The sequence below is a fragment of the Nesoenas mayeri genome (genome assembly GCF_963082525.1).
Source record: "Nesoenas mayeri genome assembly, chromosome: 1".
Taxonomy (NCBI): Eukaryota; Metazoa; Chordata; class Aves; order Columbiformes; family Columbidae; genus Nesoenas; species Nesoenas mayeri.
Genome location: NC_137541.1, coordinates 182,325,020 through 182,347,616, shown reverse-complemented (window position 1 = coordinate 182,347,616; position 22,597 = coordinate 182,325,020). Strand labels below are relative to the sequence as shown.

Here is a 22,597-nt window from a genome sequence, read left to right as displayed (position 1 = left end):
GTAGCCCCTGGACTCCTGAAGCCCTCTGGAGCATTTTGAAACTTATGTGGAAAAAAAACCCCTTTCCTACTGGACAGAAACATATCAATGTTTCATCTCAATGTTTCTTTTGAGAAGAAAGCTATTTCAGCAATGCTACTTCTATGCTATCAATATGACACCATCAAAGCCCTAAATAAAATGCATTTCTATTGCTGTTCATTTTTGGGATACGCACTTCATCCAGAAAAGCCAACATGCCCAGTGTATCCACTGGCTGTAATAGCATAAGTGAAAAGTAACTCTCCATAAATAGGTGTTAAAATCAGAAGAGCAGAGATTTTCCTCAGGTGACAGTATTGCTATCCAATATTCTGACAAAATTTTGCAGATCAAACACCATGGTAGCTCAGTATTCTGTCCTGAAGATATATACATAGAAATCAGCAAGTTTTCTTGAAATGTCTTTATTACTTTTAATGGTTACTTGGCAATAGCAGACTCAACGGGGTTTTTAAATTTTTTTTTTGTTATTAACTTTTAATACTCCTTAAAATACGTCTTAAATATCCAATTTATCATATGCCCAACACGAAAGCCATGATTGACTCCACTATGAATTCCACACCTATTTGACATTGTAGAAGGAGGGGATCCTACTCTTGTGCAGACATTTTTAACATCAGTATTAATAAAGGATGTCTACGCCAGCACAAAACAAAGGCAAGCACTTAAAAATCTAGGCTGATAGGCTTTTCACATCCAGGAAAACTTCCCTGACATTTTTTTTACAAGACAGAGTTTCCCGATGTGCCTCAAGTTGTTACGCTGCGATGCAGGCTGGCAGTGCAGAACAGCAATAGAATCCATTAAATCTGCACTGGGAGCTGGTTACCAGAAACGTTACATAGTAATTACGGCAAGGATTTTCTGTGAAATAAATTCTGGTTTTTCAAATGAGATTCTGAAGAAAATCACTCGCTAGCATTTCTGCAGAAATGCTTTACAGCTTGTCCAAATTGTAGAGGACAGCTCATCTTTTCCCACAAAAGCTTACAGAGCTCATATTATAATTTACCGAGTTACTGCTTGTTGTAATGGCTGTTCAAGGGAACAGTTTGCCATTGGTAAGAGATTGGTTTGTGTATTAATGCAATTCAAAAGTTCACTCCGTTTTCACAAAGCAATGGAAAGTTTAATTTGAACTCTCAGCAATTGCCCTTTCCTCCCATCTCAAGTTCATAACATGGATTACATTGAGTCTTTGAGAAGCTGCTTCAGAGTGGAAAAAAAATATTAAGCAGATGAGGGAAAACACTTTCCCAAGTCCCATCAAGGCTTTGCTAATTAGGCCCACATGTCCCACTTGCAGAGGTGTAACATACCGCTGTGGGACCACAAAGGGGCTGCCCATGCTCCCATTACAAGACCTTTCCTCTTGGGCAACTCCATGGATCCTCGTTCAAACACGTCCTTGGAGAGGGCAGGAGACTGGGATGGGGCCAGAGAGGGTGGCAAGCAAACAGCAGGGATACAGCTGGATGGCAACATCTGGCCATCTGCCACATCTTGTGACTGGTTTTCAGGTTAGAGGAGGAGGGATCGAAAGACAAAAATGAAAACAAAGTGCATAATAACGATAAAATCTTAATAGAAGGAGCCCTTGTCCCTGCTACAGACATGTCTGCATAAGTGGGGACGACACGACGCGCTCACAAGAGCGGCTCCTACAGCATAAGGAAACACCTGATAATAAACTGATTTCTCAAGGCAGGGTTTCCAAACAGTGGACATGAGGTTCATTTTTTGTCAACCATGGCAATTTAGCTACTCACTCGATGCTCGCACTGTCATTGCTATAGTTGCCTAAAAAAAACCCCAAACACCCTAACATTCCTAATAGTGCCTTTCCCCAGTAAGAAATGAACATCTCTCTAGCAATTCAGAAAATGTAATTTAACACGCAGCTGCAGAGGAGATCCTCAAAAAAGGGAAAGGAGACAACTCAGAAGGTAGAAACCTGGTGAGGCCTCGCTCGCTGAGGCAAAAAAAGCACCAGTCACTAGAAGCCTGTGCTAGGGAAGGAAAAATAAATGGACCTTGTTTATCTCGCCTCAAAACAAAAAGACTCAGAAACTCAAAACTGATTAAAGAAAACCCAAACACAATATAAAACTAGTCCCTCTTGCTCCTGAAGGTAACAGATTTTTCAGAAGGCAAAATGAATTGTCTATTAAAAGAAACAAAGCAGTACCTAAATTTATTGTACGCTAGCATTTCATTTGCAACACTTAGATTTCTCCAGGACTTCTTAGTGCGTGGAGGCCGTGCCTTGGCCTCATGCACACATGCAATGAAACAAGACCAAGTTTTTAGCCGTTTGTTTCTGGGGCTTGTTGGGTCATGGCTCCTTTAACATCAACCAACCCAGAGACCGTCTGTCACAGAAGCTTTTTTCAAATTACAGTGAATGCCATGGTATTTAATATACAAAATGTTTCACACTTCAAATAAGTTGCCAGCATCTCATGTATAAAGTTGTTTTCATATATAGATTCTTTCAGTAACTCCTTAAAAAGGATCCCAAACATTACTTGAGAGAAAAAGGATGAAAGTACAAGGCTAATTTTAAATAAGTAACACAACTCTCCCTCCAGCTTCTCTGCACACAGACAGAAGAGCGAAAGAACTCTAAGCATGGATGTAGATTTTTTTTAAGTGTCAGATTTATTTCCTTTTTGATGCCAATGAGCTGTTTTGCTCTGCAAATTAACTGACAAAATAAGCTTTGGTTTTCACACTGTATTGGCTTAAAGAAGATGGATTTTCTGATGATAAGCCCTGCAAATTGAAACTCAAAATTAGATTTTCCCTTCTTGTATGCTACCATTTTATAATTAAATCTGCAAATCTTGAGGTTTTATTACTTCTGCTACCACTAGTTCTTCCTGCTATCATACAGAAATTATATTGCATACATATAAACCTGTATTTACGTACAGACACAGAATCATAGAAATAAAAGCACTGGGCAGACATAAAAAGCTGCCATTTGAGTTTATACTCCCCAGCAGGAACTGCAGTGAAGCAGCATCCTGCCCAGGAGCCCAAAGGGGATTTTTCCTTGGCCCTCAGGTCAGGCTCAGCAAGAGAACCTTAAGGATGGGGGAGAAAGGGGGAAAACTACCAAATCCATTGCAAGACCAAATCCAGAGCTCTTTAAAATAATACCTATTTTAATTAATTATTCATGTGCTAACAAAAATCCCACAACGTTTTAGAGTCGCAAATTTACAACATTATCTTTTTTTAAATCAGGACTTTCCTTTACCAGTTTAGTTTTAGTACGGAGGATTGTCCCTAACACTATTTACAGACAAGAAAAAATAGTTAAACATCAGGATATTTATTTTGCATACAAATATTTACAGAAAAATACTTAAAAAATTAAGTATTCAAAAAAGCTTCACGCTTTTATGCTATAAAAACATGTTGCCTTTACTGTGCTCAAATTTAGTATTCAGATCTCTGGATTTTCTTAAGAGAGCTTTCTTTTGTGCTTCGTCAAACCGATTGACTTTGAGATCCTGGTCTCGATCAAATGGCCTTCGTTCTTGAGGTTTGTTCTTTTCTTCAGATGTTTTGCTCTTTAGCTTTTTCTGATGGATGTCCATGAGAGATTCTGGCCTCCTTGACTCCTGGAAAAATGGGAAGAGGAAATAAACTATTACAAAATATCAACAAAGTACAGAAAATCCAAATGGGGAGATTGGAATTAGGAAGGCTAAAAATTCCAGAAAAGCAAGATGGGTTAGTAACTGGAAAACAGAATCACAATTTCACATATGCAGGGCAGAAAGCGTGTGTAATATTGTTCATAATAAATAAAACATTAATATCGCACTGATGTTAAAGATACCTATAATGTTGTTGAATCTCCACAGACAGTGGAGATAAATTAAAAAAATAATGCAAAAGAAATAGAAAAGTTGCTCTGCCATTATTAGCAGAGACAAATGAAGACAACATGTCAGTATTCCAAAGTACAAGCCCAGTTTCTTACACACTTCTCCTAAGCATCTGGTTTTGGTCACTGCTAGGGACAGGAACCAGCTATTATTAATATCTATTATTAATAGATACCCTTTCGATCTTACCCTCAGGCACTATTGTGTTTTTAATGTGCGCTCTTAACTTTTCAGTATTTGAATCATCCACTGCAAGCCTATAGGACAAAGTCACAGGTTTGAGCCACAGCACGTGTTTTGCCAAGTTCAGGGCTTTAGTTTTATTTATTAAAGAGCATGATCCATTCTAAATACAACATAAAACTTTTTCAGATTTCACCCAGGAGCAGGATTAGTTCTCATAAGACTATGTGGTTCCTCCTTTAATCAGGTAAAGTGTATTTGTACTCCTAAGCAGTCAATTTTTCAGACTCTCAAAACATTACAAACCAGCCAAGAGATCAGTCCAAACCAATTCTCTCATCAGAAAGAGCAAAAGATGAGCAGCTTTATTTTTTCATGTCTAGGAACACAAGATGTTTATTCTAAAGGTTCATTTTCCTTCACTCCCTGTGCAAACACTTACTTCTTCACACATACAAATAATAATTCATACATGGCATAAGAAATTATTATCATGGAAAACAGAAAATGGGCAATACTTATTCATGGCATAACTGCGTCAGCATTGATAGAATTGCACCAGAGAATGTATATGGTATCAGCACTGAAATAATTAACTGTAAGAAACAAGCTTAAGAATTAAAGCTTGTGTTCTATGAAAGTAGCCTTGATAAACATCAATGGAGAAAAAAAATAGGAAAGAATAGAGGAAAAAAACAACCACCTAAAAATCAGAAAAGAGTTGATCTTAAAGACCCCAACAAAACAATCCAAGAAACACTGTTCTTAAGCAAGATGCTGCCTTCAATTTTTTTTTGACAGAACGCTATTAACCTTTGAAACAGTAAAAGCCTGTTGTATTCTGGCAATGGCCCAGACCAAACCCCATTGTTTTACCTGAAAATTATTCTACTCTATTCATAATGACAGCAGAAACAGACAATGCAGAAGAAATTTAAGACAGCATGCTAATAGCTCTGGATTCGCAAGCCTCTAAGTCAAGATGGACATGTGATTTAATGAAGCACCAATAAATTATTAAAAGTGCCAGATAAACTTCAATCATGTAATATAAGCCAAGACTGCAATTCTCAAGTTAATTATACTCTTGAGAGACCAAATTGCCTTCCGTAAGACTTCAGACCATAAATCAGGCAAGAACGGGAATGACCAGCTATAAGGCAGGTGACAGCCCGTGTGCTCTGGTGGACAGGGCTGGCAGACAAAAAAAAAGTGAGAAGGAATTCGACCTGGCGTTTGGATTTCTAGGAATCAACATCTGTCTGTGAAAATTATCTGCTTCTGCAGAGACTGAGGAAAACTTCAAGTACTAATGCTGTTGTAATGAGCAGCTAACGTAACTAATTACATACTGTAATTAATGCACTGACCTGCCTAGCCCATCAAACTTCTTTTGGGTTAATACATATTTTGTACTAAAAGTTAAGCTTTTACTACTGTTTCGTTCTTGGGATGTTGGTAATTCAGGGAAGCAAACTAATACTTGAATTAAGGGTGCCTACTTCCAGCACCCATACCCTGACCTGAGGATGATTTAAGGAAAACACCACCTAAAACCAAGACAATGCATAAAAACCCCAATTATGTCACATTGTTTTCAGCTTGAGGACCCAATCCCACGTTTGCTGAAGTCAGTGGCAAATGTTCTAATGACTTAAACAGCAGTAGGACGGCAGTGGGCACTAAAAGGGAAGACTGTGGTGGCATCACCATGGAAACCAGCTGCACTAGAAATGAAAACCAGAAGAGTGTAGAATTAAAGGAAATGCAGGAGGAGGAAGTAGTTTGCTATTACACTTACATTGTATGAAGTCACCTGCTCAACAAATCTCTTGTCTCTCCCAGATAATACAGTTTCTTCATTGTCCTTACTGGTTGACTTTCTTGCCTCTTCTCTTTCCTAATGAGTAGAAGCAAATCACACGCTATAGTAATCAGAAGGTCTGAAGTGAAAAGCAAGGAAATCAATATTGACTTTAATTAAATCTGAAGGGTAGAGGCCACAATAGAGGCTACCAGACATTTTTTGCTCAACTTAATGACAGAAAAAAATGGACATACACTGGAACTGGAAATTCAGTGAGCTGAAAAAAAGTGCCTGAGTACTGCAGAAGGGAGAGGGAATAAGTGAATATTAATGTTACTTAAAATCATTATTTCTTTGCCTTAGCCCGAATTAGTAAGTGTTGAAAACAAAGAAAAATCAGGGGAAAAAATTTCATTGAACAGCTCAGAGTATCTTTGTTTTCACAGAACATCAACAACATACATACTGCCTGCAGGTGTATATGAATGAATAAATGCTCACCTTGGCTTTTCTCTCCCTGTCAGCTGGAGTATCTGTCCAAATAGATCTATCACCTGATTTGTCATCAGCTCTTCTCTTGAATGTTCTTGGGCCAAATCCAAAGCTTTTCAATTCAGGTGGAAGTTCTGTCATCCATGATTCCCTGGTAACTTGCTTGGGTTCATTCTTTAAAAAAGAATGGGAAGAGTAAAAAAAGCATAATAAAAAATTGCTGTCTCAATCTCTTAGCTTCCAGCAGAAATCACGGATTTTTCTTTGTCTTAATAGTTGCAAACACTCAGCATCCTGAGCAGAATGGCAATTGGGTTCACACAGAAACAGGCAAAGAAAAACACAAATACACTCCAACAATAAAGTACCAGAAATTTAAAAATTCAGCTTACACTGTCTGCTGAAGTAAGTTTTTCCTTCATTTTCTGAGCTCTTCGTTCAAATTCTTTGGCCACATCAGACTCCACTGGTCCTTTTGCAGGCATTGGGCCTATAAGATTGTCTTCTTCCTCACTACTATCTGTTACCTTCCAAAAAAAAAAAAACCAAAACACATTTAACTCTACCACAGTGCTAAGACCATCAAGAAACACTTGAGCTTCATAGGATTAGGATGGTTTTGTCTAGAAGAGCACATAAACTTAACACAACACATCTGCCAGTCAGACAACAAAAACCTGAATTAGTACTCCAGATGAGACCTTTCTTGCACTTTAACATGGATACTTAAATCAACATGTTTCCAAAAGCACAACCTCTTGTCTGAAGCAAAACTGCTGGCAAACACAGTGGCAATAAGCGGAGTCCTGCTACTTTACATTGCTCTGCAGGCAGCCACATCGCCCCTGTGGCCAGAGGTAAATCTGAAACACACAAGTGCACATCTTTGATACTTCGGGCTTTGCCATCACCAGCAACATTTGGGTGCATCTCCCTAATAAGGATTGCAATTTTCCATTGCAAGGAGAACTGTCTTGAGCTCAGATTCTGTAAGGATGCTAGAAGGATTAACGTGCAAGCTCAGGTACAGTGGCACACGTGGTACTACACCCCTGGGTGTCCAGTATCTGCCAGTCTCATCTCTTGGTTCTGTCATTTGCTTCTTCAATCCCTTTTGACATCACATTCCAAGCAGTTATTTGGACAATGGTTCAAAAAACTGAATTTGAAAAGGATTAGATGTTAACAAGAATCTTTGTGGATGCCAGGGGTTATACAGAAAGCTCACAGGTCACTGCAAGTTAAAACAGCACCGATGCAAATGAAGGCAGAACTAGACAGAAAATGGTGACACCACAGTGCCCTGAAAGCAAGTTAAGGTGCCCAATATCTATGAAAAGATTTAGGTACAGCCCAAGTATGTGTGATAAAGCCATGGGAGTAGGATGAGGACAAGGCTGGATACTCAGGAAGCACAGAGCATTACCTGAGAATATAAGGTGGTGGCAAAGAAGTTTCAAATGAAGGATAAAGAGGGTGGGGGGGAACGGCTTGTTTTTGCCATGCCAAACTTCGGTTACCAGGTGGACATCCTAGAACCAAGATATGACATGACCAGAGAAGATAAGGGCTCAAAAGTGATGAGCAGTAGAAAACCTGTATCAGGAGTCTTCTAGGTAAAATAAGGCGCCCGAGGCAGAGGTGACCCAGTGAAGAGTACAAGATGGAAGTAGAGAGCCTCACCAGAAGAATCACCAAATGTGAGCATGGGGAGCAGAGAATGAGTGAAAGGAGGAGAGCAGGAAAGGTGTCCTGCTACACTGAGTTCAAGCCTAATACTTCATGCTGCTCATAGCTAGCAACCTGCTGCTGTAGAGGGATTTGGGCTAGGGAACGCAGACGGTGTGAAATAAGTTGCTTTATTCCTCTGTGTGTCATTTGATACAGAAACTGGTGTGCTTTAATGACACCGCTCCAAGCTGACCAAGCCAGCTGGCCCCATCTGCCTTCAGGAGTCAGAAAAGGTATGAAGAGCAGCGAAGCCAAGCTTCAGGCAGCAAGAGACATGGCTACGTATGGCTGTGGGACACAAGGTACAAGATGAGGCTCAGCAAATTCAACGGCTGTATGACCCGTTGCATGAAACTGATCTGAAGGGTGGGTGTCAAGAGGATGGCACCAGACTCTTTTCAGTGGTGCCCAATGACAGGATGAGGGGCAGTGGGCACAGACTGAAGCACAGGAGGTTCCATCTGAATATGAGCAGAAACTTCTTTACTTGGAGGGTGCCAGAGCACTGGCACAGGCTGCCCAGAGAGGCTGTGGAGTCTCCTTCTCTGGAGACATTCAAAACCCGCCTGGACGCCTTCCTGTGTGATCTGCTCTGGTGAACCTGCTTTAGCAGGTGGGTTGGACTGGATGATCTCCAGAGGTCCCTTCCGACCCCAGCTGTTCTGCGATTCTGTGATCTGGAAGACTGAGAAGGGTTAGAAATAGCTGCTCATTTATAAACACCATCCATGCAAGGTGGCAACACCAATTTGTCTCATCGTTTTTCTCAAAAACAGTTACATAGCCAAGCTTTCATTAATTATCTGTTACTGTGATATTGCTTCAACTTTCAGAGAATGGGGTGGCTGCATTCTCTCTATTTTTTCAAAGGAGCTGGTGGGGAAGAGGAATAACCATCCTGAGAAACCAAGGTGGTAAAACACTTCTCTCTTTCTGTGTACAAACAAATAAAAAAGATATAAGATAAATATATATATATATATATATTTATGTAAGATAGAAAAAGATATGACTGTCACAATTAAGTGTATTGTGAAGTTGGTGAGGATGTAAGAAAAAGTCCACACTGAGTTTTAATTAAAGAAGAGCATCTCATTTCCTTTCTCATTAAGTCTTAAGCTCAATCTACTCCATTACCACCTGCCTCAAACAAGATGAAAACAAATAAACATTAAAACATACTGCCTTCAAGTTTGAAGGGAAAATCAATATAAAGTGATGAGTTGGCAAGGAACAAGAACACATGTACTAAAACACAAAATAAATAAATTAAAACAAAATAAACAAAAAAATTACATGTCATATTCAAAGGGAAAAAAACAGAGTATTATCAGGAAGATAAAAAATAAAATAAGCTAAGTTTTGTAATAGCTGTGACAAAGCTGACGCTAGAAGATCTATTTAGGAGAAAAGAGATGTTTTTGTTTGCAAAATATACAAGCAGACCAGTTTTGACATCCCTGCCTCAAGAGATCTGTCATTATGATAAATCGCTTAATCGTTATTTGGAGTTTTAAGATGATGACTATCTTAAAATGTCAGACAATCATTCTTCATGAAGGATCATGACAACGCTCACTGTAGGAGGCTGGAGAATTATATACTTCACAACTACTAATAAAAAAAAGTGCAGTTCCAGAGCAGCTTTTCCCTCCCTTCCTAGCATAGAGGCTCCCATAGAGTCTCAGAGTTAAACTTTAAAAAATCTAAGTACCTTAGAAACAAACAGAACAACTCACAAGAAATTAATATTTAGTTTATCATAATAGGAGAGAGATTCAGTTGCTTAATCACTGGTATCCAGCACCATTTTTGATGTCTTAGGGTATCCTGCCTGGCTTAAGAGGTGCCACTCAAGAAGGATGCAGCTTCTAAGAGGTGCTGCTCCCCGTCTGCCAGCCCACTGCCGCCAATTCAGATCCCTCAGAACGGTACTAGAGGCCCATGTTCAGGGAGCTGAATCTTCCCTGTACTTCTGGCTTATTCCTAAATTTTCTTTAGTAGTACTTGCATTATTTTGCAGCTAGGGATTAGACTACAGGACTTCTACCTAGTTCTTACTTAACCTGAGAAGAACAGTCCAAAAACACAAACCGAAAAACTGTGTCAGTGTCACTGTCCTGCTCTGCCTTACTCCCAGTTAAAGGTATCATCTTGCTGTCCATTAAAAACAATCAGTGACACTGTAGCATCGTTCTTGATTGCATTCTTTTGGATAAACATATTTAACACATCCACTAATAAAGGAGGTGAAGATATGTGAAATATTCTGCCATTTTGCTCCCCCATCAGCAAAGGAGCAAAAGCTTGAATTATGGGTAAGTATTTTCATTCCAGCAGGTTGCATTACTTCTTTAATGGCTAAAATGTGAACCTTGCCAAGATGTTCACTTGTGAAGGATGTCACACCAAAGGAAAGAATGGAAAACCATTAGTAAGAATTACTGTGACTGCAGTTTAAGACGCCTAGATCTCATGTGTTCAGTGAGTGCATCATCCGTTTAACAGCAAAATCACAACACTCCAGACCAGCCTTTTCTTTTTTAAGGCTTATTTATGCTTCAGTTTTTGAATCAGGCAAAAATATGCCAGACACTTTCTGGTCTTAAATTAAACTGTTATGCTGAAAAGTAAATCTAGTAGACGTTTTCAGGCTCCTACTTCTTTAAACATCTCAGATAGCTTGTACTAAAACAAAAGGCTTCTGTTTTCACAAACCTGGGTATGGAATTCCGATGAAGCAGATGGTCCTATGGAACACCTACTGTTGCCAGTGTCCTGAGAAGGTTTCCTAAAGCCAGGTGGTAATGCAGGACCTATAATGGGCCTTGAGGGGGAAAAAAAATGAATACAAAAAGATAAAATATTGGGTTTTATGTGGGGGGCAAAAGCCAAAGTAACATAACCAACACAGACAGCACATTAAATGATAACCTTCCACTGTTTGCTCCAGGAACAAAATCTAATAGATTAATATAAAATAAAAATCTTAGGTTGATGAGAAGTGTGATCATCCTTCCTCCCCATGCTAAGTGTGCCCCCTATGCACACACTATAGAAATGACTGAATAAGAAGAGTCTTTCTCTGATTTCTAGGGGGACATCTGCAGACAGCTGGGATGCAAGAAAACTGGGAAAGCTGCAGCATGTGGTCAAGAAAATCCACTTTTTCCTTCTCTAGCTTCAAGAGCAATGAAAGGTAGGTGATCACATACATACTACTCTTTCTCTAACAACAGAACCAATTTTGTTCATTCTTGCCTTGCACCACAGTTTCACTGCCCTTCAATAAAGAGAATGAGTGAACTGCTCTGATTTTAATTTTTCCCTTGGAGTGGGCATGAGAGGAGAAGAAAAGTTTGGTGATCCCAGGTAACTTCACTGATTTGTTTATACATAGCAGCTCTGCAAGCAGCATAATTCGTCTCCAGGAACACAGAAAGGCAAGATTCTCTTTTTAATGGTGAAAACAGTTTGAAGCATACTACAAACTGTGCTTGCAGTACCAAAAATACTTTTGTATACAAGTTCCTCTTAATAATCCACTGTCATATTCTTTAAAGCTAATAAAAGCTAATTAAAAACCCAAACAATTATCACCTGAAGAAATATCCAAGTGACAGTATCCTCACAATGTATCACCAGAGACTTTTTTTATTACGATCTTCAGTTTCTGAGCTTTAGGGCAATCAAATGTAACACAACATTAATTGAATTATGCTAATTATGGTTGTCTTCTACATCCCACATAATCTAATCAGTACAGCTCTGCTGTAGTGATATTATTGTCAGAATCTGAAGAGGGGAAATAACAAGCAGAAAGTCCTGCCAGAAAGCCAACCACAGACAGACAGACACACAAGCAATAAACATGAGCTCAGGCCAGGACAGAGGTACTAATGAGGCTTCTAACCCAGGCAAGAGGTCTGGGTTAAATGTGAAGTTCCACTCCCACCCAGCTGCTGCTGCAAAAAAAGTGATTTTTATTTCCCTTTGTTCCCTTCTGACTGTTTTCTTGTTAAAATCATACTTTAACTTCCCAATATAACTTAAATTGAACTTAAACCCATACAGATATAGCCAAAATAATATTTTATTTTGGTATATAAATACCTTTATTTTGCATGGAAAGAGAGTTAAACCGAACTATTGAAAAAGCTTGCTACTAAAATACATATGAACATCTATTTTGTAGGCTGTATCTGTGCAACTTGGGAATAAGAACAGATCTCTAATACTCTGCCTTGCTTCTGTCACAGCTCAAAGGCTCTTCCAAGGAACAGAAAAATGGTTCATATATTCATCTCCCCCATTATTTCCATTTCTATGCCTTTTTTCCCCCCCTGTTGCTTGTGTCTCTGCTCAGCTTGGGTCTCTCCTCAGCAGTGCACAGCAAATATGATTCCTGACAGTTTCCTGGGTGTCCAAAGGGTCTCTGAACAGATGAAGTGAATCTAAATGAAACTCTGTTAAACACATTTTGCTGCTGTTGGCAACTTCGGTACCTATCTATATGCATTCAAAATAACACCCCAAACATACTGCAAATTAATTAAGCTTTCATTTAACATATATTGGATTTTATATATGGCAAAGAATGCTTTCCAGTTGTTGGACTTGGAGTCCTTGCCAATGCATGTTTGCAGGTAGGCATTTCAGCATTTTTCTGCTGTTTCTAAGATAAACTCTGCTCTTTACCTCGATGCGTGAACATTTACAAGTGCTGCACTTCTGTCTAACATTGATAAACAGCAATATCCTCTCCAAAGCCAAAGAAAATCAGCTCATATATATATTTTATGCTGCAATGATTCAAGTGAGTGTTAACAAACTACAAATTGCCACATGAGCTGCTCCTAATCATGAATATTATACTTGGACAATTCTGGAAAACGTGCAACAGAACAAAAGCTTTTATAAAAGAATGAATATACCGCATAGAGCTAACAAACAGTACATCCATATGTTGAAACAAACAGCTTGCATTTGTTTCCATTGGTCACGGCGAGATCGTCAGCTGGTGGATAGCTGGGGGCAACACAGGAGGGAGAGAGTTAACAGCCTCGTGTGTGCACCCCGCACAGCTCCATATCTGCACGACGAGACCGCCGGGTGCATGGGGGTGGCAGACAGACAAGGCTCTTCCCACACATTGCACCTTTCCTACCTTTTCAGAGAGTCACGCTCAGCTCAATCTGCTTTGTGTGTGTGTGCCAGGAGCAGTTGTATGGTAAGCTAGAACAAAAAAACCCAAACAGCCTAGCAAAGGCCTTTTGCTGCTTTAATCTCTCCAACTCACAGACACTGGGCAGACTCTTGCCCTCAGTGTCAGGGCAAATTATCCACGACTTTGGAAACAAACTGCTAAGTAGAAATAAAAGTTGGGTGAACATAAAGACTAACATTATCGAATGCATGATGACCTGTGTTACTGTTCACCTCTCTAACCTTCAAACTATAAGTTGCCATTTCTTCCTCTTTTTCTTTGTACATTTTGACATAACTCTTTACCACAGGAGCATTCACGTCAAACATTAGGAAAACAAGAAAGCTGCATCTGCTGATACTAAAAGCTACAAGCATTTTTTTTCTTCATTAGACATCACATTATTTTTAGTGGCTTTCTAAATTTTATAATTAAAATAACAGATTGTGCATATGAAATGTAAGAAAAAGAAAATATATTAGTTACTCTTTGGACCATCAAAGCACCAAATGACCCCACTGAGCATAACACCCACAAGAGTGCGTTGATTCCAGTTAAGCATAAACAAAGAGATGAAGAAGATACTTCCAAATAACCTTAGTTACATAAATTCTTGTTTTCATAACAACTGCCAAGCACCATAAAAATTGATACAAACTAAAAAAAAACCACCAAACAAAACAACCCAAAAACTTTGAAATTTCCTTTGAGATGGTATACTACACACACAGCTCAACAAGAGATTGAGTCATTTTCCTAGTACTGAAAACTCATATCTGACAGGTAGGCATTGATTTATTTTATCTACCAGCTCCATATGGCTCTAAGGAAGATAACAGTGATCAAGGGACAATCTTGTACCTTTCATCAATAAGTATCCCCTTGGAAGTACCAATTTCACTATGGATTATCATTTCAAATTACACTAGGAAATGCAAAGATTGATGTAAAGACTAAAAGGCTGAGAGACATGGCTAAGTTCTGCATAGAAAATCCATAAATAGCTTTTTTTTGGGAAGTAATTTATAATTGCATGCAATCGAATGGAAAGCTTCCTAATAGAGGCTATAAATAAAGCTTATTTCCTTAAACATGACAGCTTGCTTTCTAGAAACTTAGGCTGTTCAGATTAGTTTTCTACCTGGAAACACTAAAAAGTAATCCTTGATGCATCGGCAAGGGACAGTTACAATAATCCGCATTATATTGCACCATGCAAAAGCTAAGTGCCGTATTCCCTCACAAACCAGAATGAACTACAGAACGATGAGTCCTTGTACCTGTAATCTGTTTTTTCTGCACTGATCTGAGACCTATCATAAGCAATGGAAGAAATTTGACATTCAAAATACAACTCAGACAATGCACATTTTTCCTTTTTCCTTTCGAACCTTCCAACCAGGACTAGGAGGGCCATGTGATCTGTTTCAAGGGGATACTGTTCCTGTTCTCAGAATGTGCAGGAAGCAATTCTAATAATCTGAATCTGAAGTGCAGAATTGAAGTGTTCTGTAATAGTGCCACAAAATATTTTACCTAAAATAATTGTGTTTTAAGGAAAAGTGTCTGAATGTAATTCCATTTTAATTACCTCCCTGGAGAATCATCCTGTTTTTTAAAGCCAGGAGGAAGAGCAGGCCCAAAAAAGCCATCATCATCATCATCGTCTTCCTGAACATTTTTTGGTTTTCTGCAAATACAAAGATTTCACTTAATAATTAGTTTGACATGCATAGCAATTATCTACATTTTAAAGAGGAAAAAAATACATAAAATTATTTCAGACGGTCTTATGTACTAAATATCCTGCTGTTACCATGGAAATGGTGCAAAAGGATCCAAAACAATTTGAAGCGATTAAAAAATTTGGAGCATAAGCTTCACTCCAAAAATGCTATGACATTTAAAAAAAAAACCATTAAGAATGCTTTTGCTGTAGAAAGAAGAATAGTATAATGTTGAAATACCATTTTCCAGTCACAAAGTGATTTTAAATTCGGCACACTTCTTTCTCCATTTTTATACACTGTCTGCATTTTGACTAGTGTTTTTCCTAGTTCAGTTCTACTGAACTGAAAAACTGTTAAACAAGACAAGAAAAAAAGTGAGTAATAATCACCCTAACACTAATTAAGATGACATAATGCCCTTCAAGTCCCATACAAGAGTCATAGCACGAACACACAAGTTCTTAACATAGCAATTGTGAGTACTCAACCCCATCAAATGAGACTACATGCAGACTCCTGTTATTTCCTAAACAATCTGGGTTTTTTTTCATTAGGGTTGACTTAATTGAATGCATAAATTCATGCCCATAAACAGTTCTTATAACCTCTCAATGAGAGGTCATATACCAGAAACGGGGCAAAACTCAAATACCAAATAGTTACATACATGGCATGTGGTGCCTGTCTTTAATATAAACAAGCAAAACATTAAGGATTTCATTACTTCAATTGCAGTAATTTAACTAAATCTAAAGTAAATAAAGCAAAACATATAAATACAGAGATCTGATTGCCCTAAGAAACTTAATTCTACCATAGGGTGTCAAACAGGTCAGCTGAACATTCTTGACCACAAAGAACATGCAGAACAGGTCATCAAGTTTTACACACAGTGTTTACCTTTTTATTTATATAATACTGTCTCTTTCTCATCATTTATGCAAATGCATTTCATTTCCAATAAAATGTAGATATACAAGTAATGGAAGAACATACTCACTTGGGTGCTGGGTCTCCTCCTGTCTCCTCTTCAGAATCTCCATTTGTGTCTCTGGGTAAAGGAAGAGATTCCAAGTTGTCATCACTATCAGAAGTTTCTGAGCTACAGCTGCTTTTATAGCCTGGAGGCAATGCTGGTCCTGCAACTGAACATCCAGAGTTATCTGAGATACTTATTAAACACTTCAAATGAGTATGATCTACCTTGGTATTCCCAAAACATATATCTACCCGGAATTAAGTTTGTTCAGTCTTTGCACTGTCTGGCATTTAGAGAAGGTATTTAAATAAACTTCTAGGAATTACTTTTTTAGCACCATACGTCAGTGAACAAACCTCCTAAATTAAATTAATCCATTACTACACGAGTGTCTTTTGGAGCAGGACTAGAAAGCCCTGTTTTACCTAACAACTGGTTTACAATGCATATGGTATAAACTGGTATGTTTAAAATAAACTACCACCTAAATAAAGCATTTGAAGTTACTAGTGTAGAACCACATCATTTGTACACACTCAGAGACCACAGATAAGTGGAACTTAATTGCCCGCCTGCTTTAGGAATGGTTTAACAATTAGTTATTCCCAGTTCAGCTAAGCGTGAACAGCAGGCACAGACTTCAGTACTCTGCTGAAAAAGGGATGATTTAGGCATTCAGACTTCAAAGAATCATTACTCTCAGAAGGCTGGGGCAGTGGGTGCAGCTCTCATGCTCCAGTCAACGCTTTGCCCTCTGGAGCAAAGAGGAGCAGGGGGATATCCCAGCAAAGGAAAAATCCAGACACTAACACTGCTAACAAACAGGCTGGAGCTATTTCTGGCACTGTCCTCACGAGCACGTACAGTTCTTTATAGACTTCTTTGGATACAGAACCATATGCACTGGGTCCAGAAGCAGCTTAGCTACTGACCCTAACAGCAAATGCCCCCAAAAGAGACACTTAACACTGAGACCCTCACAGGCTCAAGCAACATGGAGCCAGCTGGAGTAAGCAAAGATCAGCAATGGTCCAAAGATGAGAGGCCTTCCCAGATCCTGGGCGGTGCATGTTTTGGTGGGGAAAAAAGCAGATGTTTTGGTGAGAAAAGACCTGGTTAGCTTTATGAGTAGTCAGAAAAGTTAAACGAAAAGATGAGGTGCAATAAAATGAGGGTACGAGGAAATTACATCTCCAGTTAAAGAACTATGATTTTCAAAGGTGCAAAATAAACCCTGGTACAGAATATGGTTCCATTGTTAGTTGACACAGGTCAGGCAGAAATTGAGTCCTTCCAGTAAGCTTCACAAAGCTTTTACTCATCTTTGACACAAGACAGAGAACAAGGACAGTCTACCAGTTACAAAGCATCCAGGCAGATCTGCCACTTATTTTGCTTTCCATTTTAATGGGAAAGACTTTAACTAAGCACTGAGGAGGAAAAGAAACCCAACACAACAGCCCAGCCTATAAAGGTAAGAAAAGCTCAAGATGAGAAAGAACCTACAGATGAATGATAAATAGGAAGACTGCTATCAAGAAGTCTCCATTTTGATATGAGAAACACCACTGGATAAAAAGCACTTACAGACCAGACAAAACCCACACAACAGCTTTCTTCAGACACCTGGTACCCCAGTATCATGAAAGCTGAGCTTTATTTGCTCTGAATGCAGATGGGTAAGAGAAAGGACTTGGAGTGAAAGGAGCAAACTGAGATGCAGTTTGATGAGTCTGATACCGCAGAGGAGGAGAGAAATTGGGAGCAGCTTTGTAACCTGGAAAGCATGAGTGAAAACAAAAATATTTAAGGAAGGAGACTGGTCCTAGTGACGTGTTGTCCAACATCAGGGCTAACATACATGCTTCCTATTGCAATTCCTCTCCATTACGTTGGCACAACTGTTTGCGTGGGCTATTCAATAAACTGGATCAGAGAACTTAAAAGGTGTAAAAACAACATTGCAAACCCAGCAGCACCCTGAAAATACTGTTTTTTCATGGTACTGCAGGCTAAGCAGGACAACTAGAAACAAAATAGAGACAGAGACTGGTTCATGAAGTGAAAATGACATTTAAAGCCCAGGGAAGGAAAAGTCATCGAACGTGGTGAAAGTGGAGGAGAAAGAGACTTGGGAGAATGGTGATTAAAAACTAACTTAGTGAGTATGGTCATGGTACTGACTGAGATTAATGATCAGCACAGGTGAGGTATACAGCTATGGATCAGGAGCCACAGGCAAGAGCAGAGAGGGAGGAATGGGAATTGCTAAGCCTAGATTGTGGGAGCAAAGAAAAGAAAGGGTAAGGAGGGAGGCCAAGACCTAAGAAGAAGTCTGTGTATGAAATTCCCCCAAAGCCACGTAAAAACCGAAAGATCTAAGGAAGAACAGAGGAAAGCTCAGAGTGTCAGGAAACTAAAACTAACGAGGTGAGGAAGAGAAACAGATTTAGCAATGGTAGAGCAACAGGAAAGTGAGGAAGTTGCTAGAACAACTCAGAGCAGGACAGGGGGATAAGAACATAGGGGCAGAAAATTTTGGGGATGGAGAAGAGAGACACAGAGCCAAAGATGGGTCTCAAGTCAGACTGAAGTAAATGTTCCACAGCTGCTAGAAGTCATCATTCTACTACTGCTGCTCTGACTTGCTCTCTCCATTGAGCTGGCTCTGGTGATTATCTGCCTGAAAATTAAGTCAATTCAATTCAGAAACCAAATGAAAACCTACTTTTTTTTTTTTGGTTTTGGCTTTCCTAGGTTAACTTCTGCTGCATTTGGCAATTTTAAGCAATCTACCATGCCATGACCCAGGCACTAGGAACCTCTCTAGGACAGACAGAAGTAAGGCCTTTCACCTTCAGCAACAGTGATAGATCAACTTAGATATTTCACATCAACGCACCTGTACTTTAACAAATGTGGCCTCAATGCTGAAACAGAGAAAATACCCTCTGCATCCCTGGTTATTTTTAGCCATTCCTCAGCATTTCTCTGCTGCTGGTACAAGGACAGCACAGAGGCAGGGACAAACCGGCCAAAGGAAGTATGCTTCTTCTGGCAGGAGGACATTTAAACCAGCCTCAAAGAATCATCATCAGATGAAGAATCAGGAGATGAGTGTGTCCCATGGGTTGGACAGTGACAAGCTGCAGAAGGAGAGGTAAAGGTTTTACCAGGGATGAGCTTCTGACTCAGTCCAACTACCATTTGCTCCCATCCTGGTCCTGATAAAGGGTCACAGGGTTTGAGCAGTGTCAGTTCTCTGACACCAACGGACATAGTATCCCTTGGTAAAGTCAATTTCAGCTCCCCTGGTGCTGACCTACAGGCAGAGCAGCAACCAGCACTTCACCTCAGCACCTGAAAAGATGGTCAAAGCCTGGAACAGGCTTCCTAGAGAGGTGGCTGATGCCCCAAGCCTGTCAGTGTTTAAGAGGCATTTGGACAATGCCCTTAACAACATGCATTAACTTTTGGTCAGCTCTGAATTACTCAGGCAGTTGGACCAGATGATCATCATAGGTCCCTTCCAACTGAAACGGTCTATTTGATTCTCTTACATTGTACTTCTGAATGAAACCTTTTTGACAGAATTCTCAAAATGGCGGCTCAAAGTCCTACTTTGTTGATGTTGGGAAAACACCCAGGCGTTCTTAAAGAAAAGCAAAGGGCAGCTCAAATATCAGTGAGACAACAAGGAAAGAAAACATACTGGAAAAGCCACTCAGTTTTAAAAGATGAAGTATCTCTTAAAACAGCTAGAACACAGTTACAGAACAGCTTCTAGTCCCATTCTGCCACAAGACCCAGCAAGTGTTAGAGTGCAGAAGCCACGTATGGAAGGCCCACCACATGATTTTGCCACTCAGAACCTCCAGGTGCAGGGCTCCAGCTGGAGCTGCAGTTCTGCACAACAAAGTGTGTTATGACAAAATACTTGCTCTCTCTTCCTCCTGTGCACTGCAGTAGTTTGCCTCACGTGTTGGGCAGGTACACTTTGTTGTTGTGCCAAGCTGTTATAAGCCAGGAAAAGTTTATAGAAGTTATAAAAACAAATAAACAACCCACCAGTAGTTTTTTTTTTTTAAGGTAAATAAATTCCTTAATCCACCTCACACAGAAATCCCCAAGCAGGTCTGCCAGTGTAACTGTACTACTATGGAGCTGATGTACACTGGGACAAAAAGGGGACAAACTAGGCTGAGCAAGCTAGACCATATACTGCTGAAATACTTGGTATCACGAAACCACAGCCTAATGATAATTTTAACTTATTTTGTTCAGTGGATTCATACACGATACATATTTGCAATATATACCAGTATGTCGATAAAAGAAAGTGAACACGCCATCAATACAAAATGTGAGTAGCAAAGGCTGCATCAACTCAAACAAGCATGTAGTCAGGACTTCAGTACAAAGCCAAGCTATGGACCTGAAGCTTGATGTTGCTCTGGTGCCAGCAGCTTTGTTCTGTCTTCCTATTGCTCCCTCTTCTGGATTAAAAATGAGAAGAGTAGACAAGCACAGCAAACCTTTCCCATCAGAGCTGCTTTCTTTGGAACAACCAAGCGATCATGGAAACACTGCCAGAAATTGAACATATATATGTATCTACACTAGTGATCTGAACCGGGGTTCAGGACAGACAGCATTAATGAATCATAGAATGTCCTGAGTTGGAAGGGACTCAAAAGGATCATTGAGTCCAACTCCTGTCCCTGCACAGGACAACCTCACAGTTCACACCATGTGTCCAGTCTCTTCTTGAACACTGTCAGACTTAGGGCCGTGACACCTCCCTGGGGAGCCTGTTCCAGCGCTCCACCACCCACTGGGGGAAGAATCTTTTCCTAATGTCCAACCTGAACCTTCCCTGGCACATTTTCCTGCCATTTCCTTGGGTTCTGTCATTGGTCGCCAGAGAGAAGAGATCAGCGCCTCCTCCCCTTGTGAGGAAGCTGTAGCTGCCATGAGGTCTCCTCTCAGTCTCCTCCAGCTTGAACAAACCAAGTGACTTTAGCCACTCCTGATACAGCTTCCCCTCCAAACCCTTCAACAACTTTGTAGCCTCTTCTGGACACCCTCCAGTAGCTCAAACTGCTACCTTTGGAGATATTATTGATACAGCATATGAACAGTTTAAGTGGGGAAAACTGAGGTCTGCTGCAGAAGAGCCAGCCGGGCAGCCAGCTGGTCCTCAGAGAGATCCCAGCTGATGTGACTGCTCTCAACATGAGGCCATGGCAACTGAGGCACTTCAGCCTCCCTGATTATAAGCCAGTTCTGCATCCCAAGGAATGCTGACTGAAAAACAGTGTTTTCATGAAGTGTTTTGGTTTGACAAAGGAAAACATGTTGCAAAGACCTACCCATCGCCTTTTTTTTCTGCCCACCAATTTCATGCTCAGAGCTACTGTAAGGAATGTTTAACAAAAGAATGTTGTTTTTACAAAACTAAGGAGCTGGTGCCTGACCCAGCTGGGGCAGGGGGGAACGACTGACACATCAGACGATGAATCCTTAATGTAAAACAAAGTCTCTTCAAACTAATCCCAGAATGCATACTGATACCTGTATTTATAAGTTAATCTAGGGGGAAGGGTAGCCAAAGAGCAAGGAATCCATATTTTAAATAGATTGGCAAGGGGAAGGGTATTGTTCAAATTAGATGAATGAAATATGTAAACTGAGGCAGGTGTTGGGATAGTCTGTAAACCCTGAAGTACCCAACCAAGGGGGAAGAGGGGAGGGAAACTGCAGCCAGGATTTGGGGGGTATAAGCAGGGGCTTTTTCCCCTATTATGTATGCCTACCTTTAGGCAGAACACCCGACCTTGCAAAATTGTTATTAAAATATGCTTTGCTGAAAGATCCTGCCTGGGTCTATTATATTTGCAAGGTAGTTGTTTCCTGCAGCTACTAGGAGATGCGGGCCTAAAAACGCATACAGGACGTGAGCAGGAAAATAGCAAACAAATCAATACTGTTTTTTTTAAAAAAAACTTTTGGACTGTTTAATAACCACAGTACCCCATTACATGAGATTTTTTGTTGTCGTTGTTCCCGAAAAAGGCTCTATACAAGCCACCCGTGCAGTTCAGCTCCACCGAGGCGCCACAGCCCGAGCTGCAACACACGCCCCGCAGAGCCGCCCCGCACACCCCGCGGGAGCGGCCGCGCCGCTCCGCCACCCGCCCCTTCGGGCCCCGAACGCAGCCCGGGGCCAGGAGACACGGGGGAGGGAGATCCGGGGGCGGGGGGTGAGGCACAGGGGGCGGGGGAAGGAAGACCCGGGAGGGAGGCGGGGAGACCCGCGCTCGGAGGGTCCGGGGGTGCGTTGGGTGTCCCGGCGCCTCACCCTGTCCGCAGTCCTCATCCGGGTCCGGCGAGGCGCGGCGCGGGAAGCCGGGCGGCAGCGCGGGGCCGATGAGCTGGCGGGACATGGCGGGGCGGGCCCCGCGCACAGCTCACACCCCGCTCCCTCAGTGCCGCGCTTCCGGCGCTCCTGGATGACGCAAC

At 40.6% G+C, this 22,597-nt stretch overlaps 1 protein-coding gene across 5 annotated transcripts; it reads right to left on the bottom strand.

The window, feature by feature from the left end:
* Positions 1-498: 498 nt before the first annotated feature.
* GPALPP1 (GPALPP motifs containing 1) lies at positions 499-22,575 on the bottom strand. 5 transcript variants are annotated; one of them, XM_080354401.1, is made up of 8 exons: positions 22,437-22,575; positions 16,097-16,241; positions 14,958-15,056; positions 10,879-10,987; positions 6,822-6,956; positions 6,439-6,603; positions 5,932-6,030; positions 499-3,677 (listed from the first exon to the last, which is right to left on the bottom strand). In XM_080354401.1, exons 1-8 carry the CDS (start codon positions 22,519-22,521, stop codon positions 3,459-3,461), a joined length of 1,056 nt encoding a protein of 351 aa, XP_080210527.1. In that variant the 5' UTR covers positions 22,522-22,575; the 3' UTR covers positions 499-3,458. The 5 variants fall into 5 exon arrangements, with proteins under 5 accessions (XP_080210527.1, XP_080210529.1, XP_080210531.1 ...); XM_080354403.1 differs by having other exon boundaries at positions 16,093-16,241; positions 22,437-22,569; XM_080354405.1 differs by having other exon boundaries at positions 16,093-16,147; positions 22,437-22,543.
* Between the last annotated feature and the right edge of the window lie 22 nt (positions 22,576-22,597).

What these genes read in the sequence shown, in the direction of transcription:
- GPALPP1 (XM_080354401.1), bottom strand. Translation starts at nt 22,521, where the DNA reads ATGTCCCGCCAGCTCATCGGCCCCGCGCTGCCGCCCGGCTTCCCGCGC. An exon ending in CAGGATGATTCTCCAGGGAG is followed by an intron (nt 10,988 to 14,957) that starts GTAATTAAAATG and finishes TTCCCCCTCAAG; the next exon opens with GCCCATTATAGGTCCTGCAT. An exon ending in CATCGGAATTCCATACCCAG is followed by an intron (nt 6,957 to 10,878) that starts GTTTGTGAAAAC and finishes TTTTTTTGGAAG; the next exon opens with GTAACAGATAGTAGTGAGGA.